At 46.6% G+C, this 20,041-nt stretch overlaps 9 protein-coding genes across 9 annotated transcripts; 7 read left to right on the forward strand and 2 right to left on the reverse strand.

Annotated features, from left to right (window-relative positions):
- Positions 1–177: 177 nt before the first annotated feature.
- V8C40DRAFT_284442 (uncharacterized protein) lies at positions 178–2,836 on the reverse strand. Its single transcript, XM_083222150.1, has 2 exons — positions 2,274–2,836; positions 178–2,197 (listed from the first exon to the last, which is right to left on the reverse strand). Exons 1-2 carry the CDS (start codon positions 2,575–2,577, stop codon positions 285–287), a joined length of 2,217 nt encoding a protein of 738 aa, XP_083077143.1. The 5' UTR covers positions 2,578–2,836; the 3' UTR covers positions 178–284.
- Positions 2,837–3,642: 806 nt separating this feature from the next.
- Positions 3,643–4,935, forward strand: V8C40DRAFT_284446 (uncharacterized protein). The gene is made up of 2 exons (XM_083222151.1): positions 3,643–3,772; positions 3,844–4,935. Exons 1-2 carry the CDS (start codon positions 3,667–3,669, stop codon positions 4,860–4,862), a joined length of 1,125 nt encoding a protein of 374 aa, XP_083077144.1. The 5' UTR covers positions 3,643–3,666; the 3' UTR covers positions 4,863–4,935.
- A 1,152-nt stretch (positions 4,936–6,087) lies between these two features.
- Positions 6,088–8,316, forward strand: V8C40DRAFT_284448 (5'-methylthioadenosine/S-adenosylhomocysteine nucleosidase family protein; the record flags this gene model as incomplete). Its single annotated transcript, XM_083222152.1, has 5 exons — positions 6,088–7,258; positions 7,319–7,513; positions 7,586–7,743; positions 7,808–7,876; positions 7,939–8,316. The coding sequence occupies exons 1-5, from the start codon at positions 6,229–6,231 to the stop codon at positions 8,314–8,316; spliced, it is 1,830 nt and encodes a 609-aa protein (XP_083077145.1). The 5' UTR covers positions 6,088–6,228.
- A 1,106-nt stretch (positions 8,317–9,422) lies between these two features.
- On the forward strand, positions 9,423–9,701 carry V8C40DRAFT_235974 (uncharacterized protein). Its single transcript, XM_083213953.1, has one exon. The coding sequence runs from the start codon at positions 9,439–9,441 to the stop codon at positions 9,637–9,639; it is 201 nt and encodes a 66-aa protein (XP_083077146.1). The 5' UTR covers positions 9,423–9,438; the 3' UTR covers positions 9,640–9,701.
- Positions 9,702–9,712: 11 nt separating this feature from the next.
- On the reverse strand, positions 9,713–11,774 carry V8C40DRAFT_235976 (uncharacterized protein). The gene is made up of 4 exons (XM_083213954.1): positions 11,586–11,774; positions 11,206–11,522; positions 10,738–11,143; positions 9,713–10,691 (listed from the first exon to the last, which is right to left on the reverse strand). Exons 1-4 carry the CDS (start codon positions 11,680–11,682, stop codon positions 9,865–9,867), a joined length of 1,647 nt encoding a protein of 548 aa, XP_083077147.1. The 5' UTR covers positions 11,683–11,774; the 3' UTR covers positions 9,713–9,864.
- Positions 11,775–11,927: 153 nt separating this feature from the next.
- V8C40DRAFT_145172 (uncharacterized protein) lies at positions 11,928–12,799 on the forward strand. Its single transcript, XM_083211238.1, has one exon. It carries the CDS (start codon positions 12,074–12,076, stop codon positions 12,521–12,523), a length of 450 nt encoding a protein of 149 aa, XP_083077149.1. The 5' UTR covers positions 11,928–12,073; the 3' UTR covers positions 12,524–12,799.
- V8C40DRAFT_235978 (ATP-binding protein) lies at positions 11,928–15,600 on the forward strand. The gene is made up of 5 exons (XM_083213955.1): positions 11,928–13,430; positions 13,568–14,143; positions 14,199–14,376; positions 14,444–14,853; positions 14,994–15,600. The coding sequence occupies exons 1-5, from the start codon at positions 12,576–12,578 to the stop codon at positions 15,426–15,428; spliced, it is 2,454 nt and encodes an 817-aa protein (XP_083077148.1). The 5' UTR covers positions 11,928–12,575; the 3' UTR covers positions 15,429–15,600.
- A 987-nt stretch (positions 15,601–16,587) lies between these two features.
- V8C40DRAFT_235984 (uncharacterized protein) lies at positions 16,588–17,324 on the forward strand. The gene is made up of 4 exons (XM_083213956.1): positions 16,588–16,806; positions 16,860–16,903; positions 16,957–17,054; positions 17,107–17,324. The coding sequence occupies exons 1-4, from the start codon at positions 16,708–16,710 to the stop codon at positions 17,292–17,294; spliced, it is 429 nt and encodes a 142-aa protein (XP_083077150.1). The 5' UTR covers positions 16,588–16,707; the 3' UTR covers positions 17,295–17,324.
- A 1,099-nt stretch (positions 17,325–18,423) lies between these two features.
- Positions 18,424–19,869, forward strand: V8C40DRAFT_235985 (uncharacterized protein). The gene is made up of 2 exons (XM_083213957.1): positions 18,424–18,558; positions 18,628–19,869. Exon 2 carries the CDS (start codon positions 18,890–18,892, stop codon positions 19,532–19,534), a length of 645 nt encoding a protein of 214 aa, XP_083077151.1. The 5' UTR covers positions 18,424–18,558; positions 18,628–18,889; the 3' UTR covers positions 19,535–19,869.
- The last annotated feature ends 172 nt before the right edge of the window (positions 19,870–20,041 follow it).

Here is a 20,041-nt window from a genome sequence, read left to right on the forward strand (position 1 = left end):
TTCCGAATGATTTGCCTCCCCTAGAACCTTTGGGTGAAGCATCCGATTCGGCTATGTGAGAATGATTTCCGTTATATATTGAACCTATATCACAGAAATAAGTGCCTTGCAAACAGCTCACATCAACGACAGTCAAGTTTTTTTTTTTTTTTTTCACGGGAAAATATACTCACCGCCGCTGGAATGTGAAATGTAATTTGCTATCAGTATGGTTTACAAAGTTTGTGTGGTGGAAGTTGGCTTCATTATAACCATAACCTGGCTGTTTGAGACCAGCACCCCCTTTAAAAGTTTGAACTATCTGTCTGTTCCGAAGCCGTCAGGCCCACGTCGTTGTCCACTATACTCTTGGCCTCAGTATTGTGCTCCTCCCCGCCCTCTTTTATAGCCAACTTGTCCGACTCTTCAACCGCAATACCCCTCTTGGTGACCTCGTTCTCAATCAGCTGCGTGTGCTCTAGGGCCTTCCGGGCGCGGTCTTTCAGAGAGCGAAGGACCTCTGCCTGCTTGTTAGAGGCCAGCGTGGAGATCTCCCGGGCTGACTTGTCCGAATAACTAGCTAGCCGCTCCTGTAGTGTAAACATAGGGTCGTTGCTCGCTGTGCCCTTGGACAGTTGATAGCACAAGTCAACACCCTCATTGATATATTTCCGGTGCACGAGTGTATACATTTCTGAGACGTCCTGCAGGACGCTAAAGTAGCCCTTAATCTGTAGAGTTGAGGTATATATCGTCTGCTTGGTGATATCGTCCGCGTTAATAGCGCCGTCTCTCTGCGCACGGCGGCCGACTTTGGTCATTTCGCGTGTGAAAGTCTCAGCCCGTGGCAGCACAATGTGATCGATGACGTTCGCTAGCATAAGAAAGAACTGCTCTAGCTTACGGATCTGAACAGCTAGGTCGACTAGGACTGAGATACAGTCCCGTAATACGTCTTTGATCTTTTCAAGATTCTGGCCCGTCTCATGGAGCTGCTTAAGCTTGGCCTGGATCCTAGCCATGGATATTGCGGTCTTCTCCTGCTTATCAAGGGCGGCATCATACGTTGACTGCGCGCTTTCGACTGCCTCTTGCGCTATCTGCACTGTCTGTAAGGCCGTGCTCAGCTGCGCTTTTTGCGCCGACAAATCAGGCTTGCATTGAAACTTTACGTTGCCAAATGGCCTCGGGACGCTGCCGGAGGATCTGGCGTTGGCCTGGGTTGCAAGATTGAGCACGGTGGACCGCGCCTTCTTGACTTCTTTCTTCCAGCCCCGGACAACGTCGTTGCTGGGGTTGGTCACTGCATTTATCTTGTTCTGCTGGCTCAGGTGATGTTGAATCTCAGTTCCAACTCTTATGAGAGTGTTATACGCCGTCATCAGCTTCTTGTTTGCCTTCGTACCGGTCACATCTGTGGTCTGCTGTAGCCCTCGCAAGGTGCCCAGGAAGTATGTCAGCCCCTGGAATTCGTTGGCGCCCGCTCCTGGGGACCCCTTGAACTTTTCCCAGTCGATAGGACCCTTCTCGTTACCGATAAAGCTGTAGAAGTGATTGACTAGATCCCGGACCTCAGTGGCCCTGGCGAAGGACGGGTCGACATGTGGTGGCGGCCACTTTCCTTGAGGAAGGCCGACCTGCGCTGTTCCGTCGGTGGTTTTGTATTCTTTACCAAAGATAACGGGAAGCATGCCGGCCACGAGGGTTGGTATGGTCTGGGTGTAGCATACGACGGCCCCCTGGAGGACCGTCGCCCATGGGCCGGGCACCCCGTTCATGGCTCTGTCGAGACGGCCCTCCGATTTCTCCAGTTCACGGGCCGCCCTCATGACCTGCTTCTTGGTGTTTTCGGATGCCTCAACAGCGAACTTCTCCTCGATCTCAGCCACATGTTGTTCTTTTGTGACGTCGGAGGCATGGATGCTCGTGTTACCCATCTGGTTTTCCATGCACATGTTCAACTCGCCGACCATGTTGCTCCATTTGCCAAAGGCCACGCGCGTCTCAGCTGCCAACTCCGCACACCTGTGTGCGTCCCTAGACAAATCTTGCAAGGCGTCGTTGAAATCTTCAAGGGCATCTTTGCTGGCGGTGCATGGACCCAAACGCTTGAATACGATATCAATTCTCTCATCACAGATGCGCCGACTCGTCATGTGCAAAGCATCCATATTTTGGCCGGCAATGGTGAAAGCCTGCCTTCCGCCATTGTTGCACACTGCATAAGGCCCATCATGTCAGCATGTGTTTCTTCTTTTTTCTCCTGCTTTGGATATAAACCTTTAGACACGTACCGTCGACAAGACACGCCCTAAGTGTTGGGTTCCTTAGGTTTGTCATATACTTGAAACCCCCTTCCGGTACTACCTCAGCCAAAGAGATCATCTCAGCCGTCGGGTTCGCAGCTGCCAACCAGCAGGAGCCCATAAAGTACAAGGCAGTTGGGGCAGCGCTTAGCAGTTCACCCCAGTCGAACTGGAATAGTGTGGCGGCCTTGAGCTCGTCGATGAACTTGTTCGATAACTTGCCTCCATACTCCTCAGTGAGGACTCTTTGCTCAGCGACGGCGATGCTTTGAATAGCGTCAGCTGCCGCCATTGTAGGTATTCTTTTTTCCCTCTCTCTTTTGGGTGAGGCGTTCTGGTCAAACAATTGTTTGGAAAGTCTGTGGCAATTCAGAGTAGTTCAATTGATGCTGTGCATTGCTAGGTATTCAGGGATTGCCTTCGAGGCCTACCTATGGAAATATATAGAGGCGCCATCAATACTGGGCGATACTCAACTGTCAATACCAGTCTCGATGCCCAACGATTCCCCAACCTGCTCGTCCTGTAAACAATGAGAAGGCTAGGTGATCATTGGGCTGCATAGGTGTCAAGCGGGAGACAGAAAACGGAGACTGAGACGATTACGAACACACACGCATCAAATATCACGCCTACAAATCTTTACTCTAAGCATCTGCTACGGAGTACTATATCTATATTTCTCTAGTAACTGCTATTATATCTATATTTCTTTAGTAACTGCCGCTATATTTATATTTCTCTAATAACTGCCACTATATCTACATTTCTCCAGTAACTGCTATTATATTTATATTTATCTACTGTTTAATATTATTTTTATACTGCGCCAGTTGAATATACTAATGAGGTGCCTATTATATTGTTAAATATATGCACTTATTTATTTTGCGGTCTCGCTTTTTCTGACCCCCGCTTGGGTGATGATTGCATGTAGCTAGCGTTATCTTGGTCGAATGCGGCCCAACAAACCATTCTGTCCAGATTCGTATACAGCAGATAAATTTAATTAATATTATTTTTTATGCAATATTTAATTAATACCTGAAAATTGTTCCTAATTCAGTATTATGGTAATTTAATTATAATCATTATCTATTTTAATTATAAAATTACCAGGACTTCACACTTTCTTTTACAATTGCCGGCTGTCCCTGTGAGTTGTACCACCTAAGTAACAAAAGATTACTGCCTGAATAGCAATTGTCAAGAAACATATCCATGTACCTAGCCAATATGTATTTCTGCCCAAGAGTACGATGAGCAGGTGGTCTTGAATGTGGACAATGTAGCATGTTGTGGTGGTTGTAGTTAACAAGTGTCGTACCTCTGCGCTCTGCATGATCCATCCATCATACAACACTTGATCAGCATCAGCAAAATGGTCAGGTGTGTTGTAGGCGTTGGCCCTCAGAAAATCGCCAGATTGCCTCTAGCTAGGGGGGCTGAAGCAGTCGATTTCAGCGAGAATCCTAGCGGTAGGACGGGTGAGTTAACCTGATGGGAAAATTATGTCCACCCACAGTGACGCTCTAGCTGACGGTTACATGTACTGCAGTCGGGATATATTTCGGTCTCATATTCTTCAAGTGGCAAACACAAGACCTCCAGACAAGCCTATACCAAAGACTAGATGAGATCCAGCACCTTGAGAGCGACTGTGACGAAAATTTACGCGACACCGGGCACGATGCCTATTCCGCCATCGAACATGTGGTTACGGAATTACTGACAATCGAGCGCGGTGCGGCTCGTATTGAGCGAGTCGACAAAAGTATGGTAGTGAAGCTAGACCTGGTAACAAAGCGGTTTAGCCACCTATGCGAACTCGGCAGGCAAGTTGTGTGGAACGTTGGTACGAGGGCGACTATGTGCATGGCTGACGGCGACAATGCCACGCGCTTCGTGTTCACACTCGAAAGTGAGATGAGAGCGCTGGAAATACAGCGCGTGGCCGTCCGTGATACCAAGATAGAGCACGAGAAGAGCTTGCGTCTCTACCAAGCACTCGAGGGCGAGAGGCAGCGGAGGGTTTACCTCGCGCGTGACGCAGCCTCGAGCTGGAGTAATAGGTTCCTTGGTTTCTTTAGTAGAAGCACCAGAGAGCGGCTGAAACGGGACGTCGAGGAGGCTGAGCAACGACTGCATAGGAATCTATACCAGCAAAGAGCGGCGTGCGATAGCATCGAGGCTTTGCACCGCCTTGAGATGTTTCATCAAGAGACTTGGACGGGCATGGGAAATCTCCGAGATAAGGTCCAGAGTGTTGCAGGAAGCTTCAAGCATGAGTTCAAGCGCGTCACAGAGGTCAAGGAGGTTAAAGACAAAGTGTTTGAAAATCTGCTGAATCTCCGGAACAAGATACAGGATCCAGAGTTTCGCACAACGCGGGACAGCTCCCTGCGCGTTGTGAGGGAGCTGTTTCGTACCGATGATGATAGCTGGTGTGGCCAGGGCTGTGTCGGTTTCCTTGAGCAGAAGATCACCGAGGCCATTGGTACTAGGAGGCTAGAGGCGGAGGAAGAGGGAGAGGTGACGACCACGCCAGTACCGGTGGTGGATGCTTCGGATTTTTAGAAAGCGCCTTCTGGGAATCGTCATTATGGGTGGAGGTTTGTTGTGTGTAAATTCGATATAAGGCTGATTGATGGATATTACATCACATTATTTATAGGGGCAGAATTGCTGTCCGGACCGGAGCTTGCCGAATCCTCGTGCCGGAGCGAGTTTCCTGGATCTTTTTCCTTTTTTCAGTCGCCCGGCTCCTCGGCTCCGATCCCATCATCAGATCTGGCTCGCCAGCACCACAACATCAAAATTACAGGTACATACTACGATTACAAAAGGAGTCGCAACATCAATGTCAGTGAATCCGGAATTATATTAAAGAATTGCCAACCGTCTGCCTCGAAGGAATAGAATGTGGTGCTGAAAATCGCCTGCAATAGCCATCAGTCATGGAGGGGTACATGTAGGTAGACTCCTGGTCACGCTTGGATAACACACCAGTAAATTTACGAAGTTATCAATTAAATAAATTTTCATAATAATTGCCAATTACATTCCTTTTAGGGAATTTGTTTTAGAGAAAATTAATGTTTTAGGAATTGCAAAATATGCTCAATATATACTTCTGTTTTTTTGTATCTGGTTATTAACTAGTAGTAAAAAGGTTTAAAGCTTCTGTTAGCTATGGCCCCCCCACGAAAGCGAAAGATTGGGTCTCCTGCCAAGTCAGAAACGCGACCTCATGTAAGTTGAGATATATCCACCTTCTTACCGAAAATATGCCTGTTGCTATTTTTCGATGAAGTATTAATGCCTGAGCAGCGAAAAAGTTATCAGATTATGAGATAGTGCGGCCTGCAAGCTTCGACGCCCAACCAGCCCAACAACTGCTTCGTGGAGCATGAGCGAAGGCGATTGGGACTCATGTCCCGCTTTTCCAACCGGGAGTGCATGAGACAATCCATACGTACATGACGTGGCAAGATTAGAGCCCTTCATGATATTCATGCCAACAGAGAGCCGGGAACCCAAAAAGATGAAGTGGTTGAACCATTATGTCTTGCCGGCGAAATTGGGCGTTGCGTGCCAACAAACCTCCATCAATATGCAGCAGGATTCGGCACGTGTGGGCATCACGAGGTGCTCATGCGTGTCCATCAGTGATATTTAATGCATGCGTAATGAGAAGAGCCTCATATTACATCAGCTGTCCGAGATTGGAAAAGCCCTTTGGCATATCTTCCCCAAAGATTCACACCGTGCTCCGAGTATTGCCTCGTGTAATGAGGAATACCAGCTCTCTTTTCTCAGAGTAGCTCTTCTCCCTGCAGCTCTTCTCTCAGGATATGCCATTTCAACTTCAATCTGTGGACAAGACAAACAGCCACAGACATAACTTACTTCTACCCGAAAATTACCTCCGACAACGGCCATCATGGCGAGTCTACCTTCAATTACAAAAAGCTTCAAAGAATACACTATAGGATGGATTTGCGCCCTTCCCCTTGAGGCAGCGGCGGCAACCGCTATGCTCGACGAGGAACATAAGAAGCCTTTCGACTTTATTCAACCTCGCCAAGACACCAACGTATACACATGGGGCAATATTGATGTCCACAACGTTGTCATAGCCTCGCTTCCGGCTGGAGAATACGGAACTACATCGGCGTCAAATGTTGCTACAACATTACTGATGTCCTTTCCTGAGGTCCGATTCGGGCTCATGGTCGGTATTGGAGCTGGCGTCCCCCGCGAAGACAGGGATATTCGACTTGGCGACGTCGTCGTGAGCGAGCCTAAAGGAACGAGCGGTGGCGTTGTGCAATATGACTTCGTCAAAGCTATCCAGAATGTTGTCAACGTTCTCCGAGGGGGGCAGCTCAAGCGTATGGGCATGCTAAACAGGCCTCCCACGGTGCTTCTTAACGCAGTTTCCGCTCTGAAAAAACAGCACGAGATGCGGGGGATCACCCGGATCCCCGAATTCCTCCGAGCCATGCTCAAGCGTAACCCTGGTATGCGCGAGGCCTACGTCTATCAGGAGGCTCATAATGACCGGCTGTTTGAGGACTCTTATGGACACACTGGAGATGGTGACTGCGCCTCCACCTGTGACCTGGACAAGGTAAAACCACGTAACCCCAGGGTTTCCGAAAATCCCAAGATCCATTATGGAGTTATCGCATCAGGGAATACGCTCGTTAAAGATGCTAGTACTAGGAAAATGCTTGCGCTACAGACGGGAGAGGACTGTATTTGCTTTGAGATGGAGGCTGCTGGACTCATGAACACGTTTCCCTGCTTGGTTATACGGGGCATATGCGACTATGCGGACTCGCACAAGAACGATACGTGGCAGCGGTACGCAGCAGCAACTGCAGCAGCCTGTGCAAAAGAATTGTTCCAGCATATTCCGGAACAAGAACTCACATCCAGTCAGCCGGCACAGGACGTACTGAGACAGAGTGAGTCTCTACCCGGTGTGGCCTTCAAGTAATCTGTTCCTGGCGTACTGACGTTATTAGGCGGCGAAAATCATGGTACTCCAGCTGGAGTTGCTCCCAGTTTGCGGCCGTCTCCTATCCCTGCCATTCCCGCTGCTCAGCAATCCCCTTCCTACTTCCCTCCACCAGCCCATCAGCAATTAGGCCCTGATCTTAGTGATTTGATCGCTCAGGTTGTCCAATTGAATCAGCGTATTCAAAACCTAAAGGCTACTGGTTAGTTAGGCTTTGTAGAATACGTGCTATTAATAATGAAAGAAACAATGAATACTAACGGTCAACATACAGATCTTGCTGGCCTTCCAGGATCCAAGCAACCGGTAACTCCCCCTGCTACTCCTCGCGGTCAGTCGGAACCTCAACATCTTCAAGATGAAGTGAATAAGCTAGACGGCCAGATCGCCGATATTGAGAAGCTGATTAAGGGCTTGTCGGCGCGAGCGCCTGTGAGTGCCCCAGAAAGCCCGCCGTTTGTCACGCACAACTAACCACCTTGTCGCGGATAACCAGCCATCTACCTCTACCAACCAACCACCAGTCACAGCCGATCGATCAAGTCGTGGCGGCCGACCCTCAACGGTAGGATTGACTGGGGTAGTCTTCTGAGAACAGTATTATTTTTCTAACTATTGTTACGTTAGGGATCGGTTGGTATTTTCAGTCGCACATCTCTTGACGAGTCCTTTACGAGGGATCCCGTCAAGTTCAGGAGAGTTATTGAGCAGTTTTTCAGGGGTCCCTGGCCGAGATTTTTAAGCGATTGGGGAGCCTCTCGCCTCAAGCGGATTGAGAAAGAGGTTATGCAGCCTTTGGGAATCCAATACTCTATCCGCTACAGAGATACTGCCGCCTGGACGAATGAGAGATTGCCGCTCAACGAGAGGTTGCGGGATTTCATTTCGTCTCTTGATAGTGCGGCTGATCCCAAATCTTTGCCCTGGAAAGTGTATAACCAATCTATCCTCAGCTTGAGCATGGTTTGTGAGGATTATTTAGGCCATGAGATATTCCGGCGATAATGGGAACACCTAGAGCTCACTTGGAATAAATTTTATTGCATCTCTCAGACTTATTTGGGTCGAAAATACAGTCCTGCGACTCGCCTTCAGGTACGGCATGCCCGTGAAAAAAGCTATATATAATAAAGGGGCCGATGCTAATAACATTTTCAACGCTAATTCGATTCCCCATATTCCACACTCTGCACCAAGACTAAAAATATTAATTATATATTCTGAATATCTTATTATTACATTGTGTACGAAACCGAGGTCGCTACACCCATACTACTATAGTAAGTGTGCTAAGGAGTACACCGGGCTGAGAGTTTTTATTCCAGCTTATGGCTGTCAGCTATAAACGGTTCCTAAGTCACATAAGCTAACAAATAGAGGGTCTTCCCTGCGGTAACTAGAGCGGTTTGGCTAGTGTAATGTTGTACGGAGACTTATTGAATTCCTCTACCTAGGTGCCTGGATAGTCGCGTATAGCAATCAAAATAGAGTCTCAAACAAACTATGTATATTTACTATGGAAAGAATTCGTATTCCTGTCTGTTCTCCCAGAGTCAAGCTAATAAAGACAGATTAGTAGTCAGTTGGATGATCGCTGGCGAACACCGGCTTCAGAAGCATCGACGAGATGAGAACTCCTAGCGCCTGGTCCAAGCACATACGACCATAGGTAGAGGAGAATTCGGGTTCCCGCTAGGCACTTCTCTTGAGTGTAATGTCTTCCATTTGTTGCATTCCAAGACTCCATTCTGGAGTCTCAAGAGTCCGCTTTTGGCGGTTTACCAACCCCACGCTTAAGATGATCATAACCGTTTATTCCTCTACTGACAATTTTATCTTTTTGTTATTCATACTGATGTGGTAATTAGGACCGGGGATTACAATTTGACCCTACTGGATGGCAGGCGTCTCTATGGAGAACGGAGTACCTACATATGTTACAGTACCCCTTGGCATCACAATTTCTAGGATCGTGTGCACAATCCCTAGCACATCCGGTCCATTGACTATTAAGCTGCTTATTAACAATACTCTATACTAGCCACTTAAGATTCAGCATTTAAAACTCAACAAGCATTACTCTTTTTTTCTCGTTCTTTCACCGCTACAAGCTTCTAAGCACCTGACATGGGGCCGCTGATCATCACAACAGACTTGATAATACCGGCCGATGCAATAGTTCCGGTTGTGGACGTAGAGATACTAGTCACGGAGAAGAAACCGGGGCCATTGAAGGTCAAGCTCCCCACTGATAGTCCTAGCACAGTGGGAATGGGTCGCAGCCGCATATGGTGGACAATGAAGCATTTCCAAACCCGCGCATATTGAGTATCAAAACTGCTCCAGTTGACCAAAAATCGCGGCTTAAGCCCAATCCATATCCTCACGTTGTAAGATACATGTACTTTCATTTGAAGGGGCCCAGTGTAGTGAAGAAAGTCTCTAATATAATAGTTGACTAGATGTCATGACCCAACACGTACAAGTTGCAACAACAAACCTGCAGGGTGGGCAGCTGCGTTAATAGAAAATGATATGCAAGGTATTATCTTTTTAAAAGATCTCTTGACGTTTCGTCAAATGCTTTCCTATGAGCCGCCTTGTGTCCAGTACTGGTTTGTGTTTCTGCCGCCTGACCTGCACAGACACAATTGGATCCAGCATGTCTTTTGGGAGGGACGCAATCCATTTCAGCTCATAAATTATAAAGACAATCTTAAGCGTTGTCGATTTTCCTGTTCCGCCCATTGATTTCAGCATTTGGTCTAGAGACCGTATGAGATTGAAGCCCAGGCTATCCTCAAGCATCTGCACGGTGGTGGTATCGATTATCAAATACACTTCTCGCCCAATACTCTGTACTACCTCTTTGAAAAGGTTCAACCATTCGTTTGCTGTTCGAGCAGATTGGAATTGCGAATAGCGTTTAGCCACCTGTTTCTCGTCTCGTTCTCTCCCGTTTAGGCGCAATGCTTGAAATGTAAGAAACTTGAGCAGATCGATGACGCCGGCATCTGGATTGGGCTTCTGGTTAGGTAGTGCCCAAAGGGCTGGTATGTCTTCTTCGCTCAGGAGTTTTAGAACATCAACACAAAAGTCCCTCATGGATAAACGCGAGGCGGGACCACCTTTTATGATTGTAAGAGCAGAATCCTTAGATGATGCCCACCTCTTGAGTTTAGGCGACAACCAGAAACTGTTGGTCCCCATACCCTTGCTTACTCTTGTTGATCGCCGCTTGCGCAGAAGCATATGGTATTGATAAGATCTCTCTGGATCATCGAATGGATGAGAGAATGATGATAGGGCTTGAGACAGCTGGAGGTCTGAGAGCATCAAATTGGTGTCCACTAAGCTACTTGACTGGACTGCCTGGCTGGCTGCTTCGGATTAGCTTGAGAAGTTGCAAATATTTCAACAACTTACTGGTTATTTGTGTCAAGAGACTTTTTATCGTGATATCAGATAACTCCATCTTTGCAACGAGAGCATCAACTTTCCTATGCATATGGCGTAGCTCGGCCTGGGATCCTGCAACAGCGAGTTCCGTGATTTCGCGAGATTTCTCGGCAATCGCCTCGAGCAAGTCGGCGTACACCAGCTCAGGAGGTTGGGTGAGACTTCCTATGAGGTGGCGGAGCCTGGATGCCCTGCACCATTTGTGTGCTCTTAGAAGGAATTCAAGCAAGGCTACATAGAGCTGTTCTACTGCTAGCTGAATTCTCCCAGTAGGATATAACACTGTAACAAAATCAATCCTCGGTAATTGGGCCGCGATCTGAGATATGGACTTTGCCAGCAATTTAGCTGTCTGTTCGTGGTGAATGATACTCTTTGTATCAATGTCAGTGACGTTGATGTGAGAAGTTGGCCAAATAGCGCGTAGATGCTTACGGTGAACAAGATCTTCATAACTCCCCAGACCAAAGCTACGTATTCCGGATGATGCTGCATAAAAACCTCCAGGATGTTCGTGTAGTAATTCATCATACTTGCTGCTTTCTGAAGCCATTTTTTGATCTTCACGTGTTTTCCAGGCTGCTCATATCTCGCCATAGAGTCGGCAACGACTCGTTGAACATCATCGACGCTGGTTGTACATTTCAACAGCCGCAGCTCTTCTCCGCTGAGCTTGTTGTCTGCTGTGAATTGTTTGATCGCGAATCTAAAGGCTCTCTCCGCCAGTTCAGTCTTGTTGGCGTCTTCGCCGGCTTCGGCGGTTAGCATCCGCTCCACACATATCTTGAAATGAAGTTCTTTCCCTCATGTCTTACCCGGCGTTTCCCCTTGGTACCAATCGTATATCTTTACGTCTCGGCTCATCGTTCTATCTAAGCCCGTTATATTTCTTGTCAATAGCGCGCGCAGCATTCACTCCGTACCGGTGGGCGAGATGACAGATGACATCGCAGCCTGCCGCTTACTTGGATGCGAGTTGTAACAATAGGAGGCTGCACGTGTAGCGAGCCATGGATTGGTTGTGTACATGTAACCTATGCCCCGCCTGAGTTGGGCCATCCGCGTTTCGTTGATACGATTGGGCAATCATGGGCGCCTCATTAGGCATAAATCTGCCTGAATACTGTGTGTTGCAAATGGGCTTGGCAACCCAACATACATTAAACACCTAACGAGTGATTTCCAAGTGCGTCGTCGCCTTAGATTCGAATATCAGCCACCATCGGGCGCAAAGAGAGAGATACACCCGTATAAACTCCGCAGCTATCTAGCGCCGATAGGGGAGCATAACTAAGTATCCATCATGGAAGATAGAGGGTATTTGGATACCACGGTAAATCAAGGCCCTTCTGGAAAGTTGTGGGAGCCTCTGCAACGCCACAAGATAGATCGGGAGGCAGGCAGTGCTGCTCCATGGAAGGGAGAGGCTCCCAAAACCCACTCTCATAATCACTATACCATATCGCAGGACAGAACGGCTGCTAGTGGCCACTCCAAGGAAAAGCTCGTTGCCATTCAACCTGCGAAAGAAGCCGATGTACATGACGAGGAGCTAGATTCGGGCCTGCCGGCGACTCATTCTCCGGAGCCGGGCCCTCCAACAGGTATGCCAAAAAACTTCCAGTCTATCAATGTTACCGCTGCTCCCCTTTCCACTACGTCCAATGTAGCCACCGACAGTCCAAATCATGCATTACAGGATTACCAAATGCAACTGATGCTACTGGAGCAGCAGAACAAAAAGGTGATCTGAAACATACTCGATGAGCGCTCAGGGAACAATTTCTAAATGATCACAGCGCTTAATGATGGCTAGACAAGAACAGCAGGATGCTGCAAACAGCAGTGCCTTATGGACCCTTAAGAGGAGCAAAGCTGCTTCAAGAACATCAAAAACAACCGAAGAACCGGTGCAGAAGGCATCATACCCTGTCCATTTCGAGAACCCCACGAACGTTCATGGCAATAGCATTGCATCTGGGTTTTCAGAGCATTCTTATAATTCTCTCACTGCTTTGAGCAATGTTGAATTCTCCAAAACCAATAGTTCAAGGACATGTGGCAGTCCGTACGCCGTGGTCAATGCCGATCAGGAGCACCTCAGCCATGTCAATTTGGGTATGGCTGACAATAAAGCTAACATAACTCACATCACTGGAAATAATCCAGAGAGAGATATCTTAATTCAGTTGATGCAGAAGCATATCATGTTGTTACAAGAAGAGGTCAAAGGACTCACGAATCAAAAGCCAAAGGATCTTCCAGTAACTGAAAAGATCCAATTATTTCACTGCATCAAAGACCAAGTTGAAGAATATGTCATCTATCTACTACCACCGCACTGGGAGCCGCACAAGGGCCGCGCGAAGCTTGTGGGAAACAGCCCCGTGATGAATGTAGAGAGATATCTTGAGCGACATGATGACATTGTCTTGGCAATCTATACCTACTACGACGCAGCTTTCCAACAGCAATCAATCAACGAAGCCCTTGACGAAGGTGGTGAATTACCGCCTCCGGAGCCGATGAGGCAAGAAGTTCGGCTAGTATCGGATGAGATAGTACAAGCCGCCAAAGCATTTTATTGCCTACAGGGCAATCTCTTTAGGGACTTCCCGGAAGTTGACATGGATAAGCCTCTCCAGGCACCTTTCTTTTGGGTAGGCATATTCAGAGTACTCTATTTCCGTCCATCACTGGAAAATCAGGAACCTTTCTTTTTGGGGGGGGAATTCTGCGTTCATTTGTTACAAAATGAATTTACGTTAATTGAAAGGCTGACGTGTAACTATGGTAGTGGTACCATTTTAGGAAACTCAAAGATCAAGAAACATTGTCCGGGCGCCAACTTGAGCTATTTAGTATGCTTACCGACTGGATCGAGCAAAACTTCGCCCATACCTACGACAATGTGGACGAAATGTTTTCTAGAGGTGTGGTATCGAATGCGACAATAGAATATCTTATAAGACCAGGGGACGTGTTAATAGAGAAATCAGGAGGCAATGTCATTGGCCACGTCGCGACATCGCTGCCGAGGGAACCAGGAGTAGGCCATCATAAGCAGTATCTCAATGAAATCAAGAGGGGGAATAAGACCAGACCAGGGGATGATGAAGAATTTTCCATTTGGGAAGTAGAAACACGGTCACACGCATATACCGGGCGCTTCTGGCGGTTTTCATCAACATTGGAGATCCAGTTGCCCGTTCCACCAGAAGACTACAACACGGAGATAGAAATCACCAGCCTTAACGTGATACCACTACTCTACGCGGGCGACAAAGTGCGGCAAACACTTGAGCGCCGAGGAGAGACATTTTGGAAATGTCGCCACAAAAGACTTATCTCATACCAAGGCAACACCAATAGCGTAAGTTTAGCATTCTAGAGTGCTCTTTTATGAATCTACTAACGCTACGGCATAGGGTCAACGATTTATGATAGACTTCGAGACTTATAAAATGCTCCATCGCAAAGATGAGGACAAGGTCTACACCGAACTGGCGCCGCTAATAAATGACAAAGATCAGCCTCCACCCATCCCGGAGCTTTATTTGTTCCCGACGAAAATCCATGGTTTCGATCTACGGCGCAAAGAATGGAGTATGATGCCCAGTATTGTTTGGTAATAGATGAACCCAAGAGATTTTCTGTGCTAACAGCTAGATAGCGGACCTGGAGGTTGACCTGATTGAAGACGTACAGTGGAATAAGGAAGCATTCAAACATCTTGTAGCAGATGAAGACACCAAGGAGCTTATACAAGCACTGGTCACAAATAAACTCGAGGCGGAAAAGAATACGGACATGATTGAAGGTAAAGGAAACGGTTTAATCATGCTTTTACATGGGAGCCCTGGAACAGGCAAAACCTTTACAGCAGAGAGTGTTGCAGAACTTGCTGAGAAACCCCTATACGCGGTGACGTGTGGTGATATTGGTACTAAACCCGAAGAGGTGGAGGCATATCTTGAATCAGTCTTTCATCTGGGTAAGATCTGGGGGTGTGTCGTGCTCTTGGACGAAGCTGAAGTCTTCTTGGAGCAAAGAACACTTAGCGATTTAAAGCGTAACGCACTGGTAAGCATATACATCTCATTTCGGAGCTGTGGGCTGTTTCTTTTGGCTGTGTTTCATTTGGAGTGTAAGAGATATGCCAGGAGCTACAGATTCCAATATCTTCCTAACAGACTAAAGATCTAACTATATACATCACCTAGGTATCCGTGTTCCTCCGAGCACTCGAGTACTACGAAGGAATTCTCATTTTAACCACAAATCGGGTTGGAACGTTTGATGAAGCTTTCAAATCACGCATCCAATTGGCGCTTCATTACGATAAATTCACAGCGCCACAGCGGAAGCAAATATGGAAAAACTTCTTTAACCGACTTAAATCACTCGAAGAGCTTAGCATCGACTTTGACGACCTTGAGTGCAACATAGATACGTTGGCATCATATGAGATGAACGGTAGACAGATTCGCAATTCGATCACTACGGCCAGGCAGCTAGCTCGGTTCAAGCGTAAGATGATGAGATTTACGCATCTGAAACGTGCGATAGAAGTGGCAGGTAAATTCGATACATACTTGTTGGATTTGAAGGATGGGTTCTCAGATGAACAAATCGCCCGGGGTGAGAACATACGGTAAATTAAAGAGTATAACTTGAGGTGTAAAGACTCATATGTTATTTTACTTCGGAATTTATAATTCACAGAATTTTCATAACGCTAGGGGTAAATAGATATTACCGCCTGATGTTACAGCTCGGCTCTTATGGCCCTGACAATCAAGTAATACAAAGACCGCTGGCACAGTTAACTCAACCACAATTCCATGTTGCCCACTCTTTCTTCAATAAAGCTAGCCATTCCTTCACTATCACGGTCTCACCCCGATGCGGACGCCGCCAACTAACTCTTCTCCTATTTAAATTGTCACCCTGAGCTGCCGCGTTACTCGTCCGCTCTCCCAGAGTCCAGCTAATGAGAGACAGATTAGTAGCTGAGTTGGAGACCATCAGCGAACACCGGTTGTTGTATGTTTTTGCTGTTTTTTTTACGCCAAATCATGATCGTGTTGTCTCGTATATTGCAAAGAGTTGAGCCAAGCAGTTGTGTGGTATGATATTTCCGTATACGGCACATGGCTGCAGTCAGCTTGGCTCCAGTGCCATCACCGCCAGAGATTAAGCCCAATCAACTCAATCCTCGCTGACTAAAAATTACAGAAACTCAGGGGTACAAATACGAAGCATGTCTGGTCTCGTCGGAACTTTTCTCAGCAGAGACTCGGCAAATGCATTCGTCTTAGAAGTAACCCTGTTGATTGTCGGGATTTTGTTTAGGCTTATATTTAGCTCAGCCCACTCACATGCCCGCGGAGTTCCGTGAGCAAATCATGATCCAAGATTATAGGCCATCGTATTCCGTTAGCGATCTAGCGATCCTTCCTGCTAGTAGTGCCTCAACCTGATCCTTCTCGTTCAGCTCATCCGCAGTAAATTAACTAAGACTCCATTTTCCCCTTCTTGATTCTGACGTAAGACCTATATCAAGGCTAACTCTGTCTTTAACTGTCTACAATTCTACCATAGTCAACGCCTATGGACGGATTTTCACCGCCTCGAAATATTGCTGGCAGGCAACCGACATTAGCTTCACGGCCCCCTGCCCTGGATTTTCTTAGTTGCTCCAATAGAATCTTCACAATACCTTCCAGTACTCGTATCATACCAAAGCTTTTCGAGCATGAGGTAATATGGTGAGATTCGTATTAGTACTTGTATTCTTCACGTCAGTTAGGAAATGTATATAAGTAAGCTCTTAGCTGCTTTCAATATTCGACTGTCTTAGTTCTTTTTCACTACAACTCTTTGCAACTCATTCCTCTTCAACACTTTGCTTCAGTAACCGGCCAATTTACGACCATGATGGGCATCAAGAACGTCGTCTTGCTCTCTATTGCAGCTCTTGCTCAGATTGGCAGCTGCACGCCTACAGGCCAAATTGAGCCACCCATCCCAGAGGTTTGTAATCTTGCACAACATCCAATACTATCCTTTACTAACAGTACATATAGCTCGCTCGTCGTGCGCCAAACACTATCTGGATCTGGGCCGGCCCGTAAGTTCATTTCAATGCTACTGGTCTACCAAGCAACTGCTAATTTGTAAAAGTAACTATACCGGCCCAAGCCAGAGCCTGACTTACAACACCGTAAATGAGTGCAAGGCCATCAACTGGGACACGATTGGATCAATTTGGTTGCCAGATAGTAAGTTTCATGTCTAAAAGCCTGCACTGTTCATTGCTAACGAAATTCTTAGACGTTGTCTGCACATTTACCGTCAAGCCCGGCGACTGTCAGGACGATGTTGGTAACTTCCGATCCCAGACTATCTTCCCCTCCGGCCTGGCAGATATTCGCCAGTGGTATGAGCCAAGAAAGGCCGATTTCCCGGCTTACTGGTTCCACAATGCCCGGTCAATCCAGTGCGGTGGAGCAAACTTTTAGGAGAACCAGGAGAACAGCCGAAATAATTACTTCCATATTAATTTAATTGACTGGTGTATTCCATGCCCTTTTATCTTATTCCATCTGTTTGACATCCGACCTTGATTATACGAAGGCCAATCATTGGCAGCTTCTCAGCAAACTTGCCCAGAAATAGATTCCCACAAATGTTGTACTCTCTCATGCATCAGCCGAGATCACGAACCTCACGATGCTCGTAAGCTCTCTCAACTCTCTATGCGTCTTCTTCTGATCCATAGTAAGACAATTATCTACAGAGCTCAGCCAAATGTAAATTCTCCACCTTATTATGGCTTTGATCGCGATCCGCATGGCCATGAAATGCATCCACTTCCTAGCTGCATTCCCCTTTTCTCTTAAGCCAACGCATAGATGGCGTCGTTTATTTCAGTGCGTATTGGTTTTATTAATGCATCAGGCATCGATCCATGCGTAACTTATACCATTTTGCTTAGTTCTTTTACATGTCTCAACAGTCTTCCAATATCCTATTTACTTGGCTGCTCGATTCATGGGATCATTGCTGATGGCCAGTATCTCTTGCTAGGTAATTTTGTCATTCTCCCACGTGTGTGACAAAGTGGTATATTCTGGCATTTGAGGTTCCATAAACTCTCTGAGGCTGAGATTGATAGGATCGCACTCTCATGTTTCGCCTCGCCAATTTCATCGCGCAATAGGAAATCATTTCCTACTGCCAGGACAAGCAATACGAGCACTGATCCTATATGCGATGCAACTTGGCACCGTGTGTGGGATGCAAAAAAATTGCAATTATTTTAGTATGTTATATTTTATTTAAAATATTATTTAAAAACCACACCTTGATCGGACAAATGAAACATTTGAAACTACTTAATTCAGAACAATGAAAGCTAATAGTAAAATAATATAATATAACATACTATTATTATATAATTGTATATATTTAAAAGTGAAAAAGTCCATTATGCATTGTTATAAAATATATCAGGTAAGTTACGTCCCTGCGTCTCTACCAAGGAGACATGACTCTCAGGTAACACAAACTTACTAATCAGTCTGCTGGGTAAAAAGGCAGAGGTTTACTCCATTTGGCCATTCCAACAAAAGCATTCCACTTTGCTAGCTCACAATCCACCCCGCACAAGCGTGGATTCTGTGCATACAATTTTCCTCTGGACAAACCCGCCAGCAGACGGAGGATCCCATAACTTGTTCTCCATCCTTTTTCTAAACTATGTTTAGAGGCTTATCACAATTGGTATGTAGACAAAAATATTGTGGCATGTTCTGTATACGAGTACGAAGACCATCTAATAACTCCTCATAGCCTCAACAAGCCCTGAGACACACGCCAGCCCACGATCGACTAACCACTACCCCGGACGTATTTTAAAGGGCTAATGTTCGCTACATGCCGCCCCGAGAATAATATCCTCCCGAGTCAGTAACGCCGATCTACAGGTTCGGAAGATACGAAGACCCACATCTCAGAATATCGCCTTCTGACGTGCTTCCCCTTCGAAAGCGCCTTACCATCGCCCTGGGAGGGCTCAAAACCCAGCGGGGCCTGATAGCCACCGATCTCTGGTATGATGGGGTTTTCAGACCTGCCCGAGAGGGTTCGCTACGATATATATAAGCGAGTACTCGTGATAGCGCACCCAATCTATCTTTTTCAAGACAATGGATCTCGAGTAGAGACATTTTCGCCTGATATACCCATTCGCTGGCTCGCCTTACTACATAGCAATGGACAGATATATCGCGAGGCCCGTGCAGTGCTATACAGTATGAATCGCTTTACTTTGGTGGACACAACGCAGCAACAAGCTGGCCTCCTTCAATCCTTCTTGGACAGCATCGGATCTGTGAATGCAAATCTACTCTCTCATTTATGTATCAATTTCCCAGTAGTGGAGAATAGAAAAGGTCAATCCTGTGGGGTCGAACTCAGGGAAGATGGCCGGCAGAGCTTGCAACTTCTTCAAGAAAAATGCGCTAGCCTAACGACACTGGAAACTTTCGTTCACAGCAATAATTCCAGTTTCTTGACTGAGGCATGCAAGGACAACTCACAATTTGTTCGAGAGGCATTGCTGCGAGTTGATGCGCAGCTAAAGGCTATTTGTTCGTTAAAGCAGATCATCGTCAGAGTCTATGTCCGAAACTTGACCTCTTCGGTAATGGATATGATGCGAGGGCTTGGATGGGTTGTCGTATTGGGCGACCGATGATGTAGTTGAACATGGGATTGATGTGGATTGAATGAATCTGGGTTAGTCGGTGGTATTGGGTCTCATGGAAACACCTACTAGTACCTTCTTTGCATTAGTTAAGTCATCTACCTATTCTAAGGGCATTACATTAGTACCTATCTTACCGGTAGTTAGTGGTGCTCTGCAACCTAAGCAGAATAACCTACCTAGGCTTGCAAATAATTGTCATGTTATGGAGTTTGTTTTGCAAACGTTGCAAAATCTGATAGGCTTGCAGCCTGAGGTAAGGTTAAGCGATAGCTTCTGGTTGGCTCGTTTGAGATGAGGAAGTGTACTTTTGAACTGTATTAAGGCTATAGCAAACCATATTGTATCTAACCCCTTGCCTAAACTCTCAGCCAATCTAGCCAATCCAGCCCGCGCCCATCAGCCATCTAGTCATCAGCCATCAGCCATCCCGTCAATCCACCAAGTCTGCCAAACTCCCTCCAGTATAGCGGCGTGCTGCGTGCTGTATGCGTTGTC

This window comes from Trichoderma camerunense, assembly GCF_050948025.1.
Source record: "Trichoderma camerunense strain CBS 138272 chromosome Unknown V8C40scaffold_3, whole genome shotgun sequence".
In the NCBI taxonomy this organism is placed as follows: domain Eukaryota; kingdom Fungi; phylum Ascomycota; class Sordariomycetes; order Hypocreales; family Hypocreaceae; genus Trichoderma; species Trichoderma camerunense.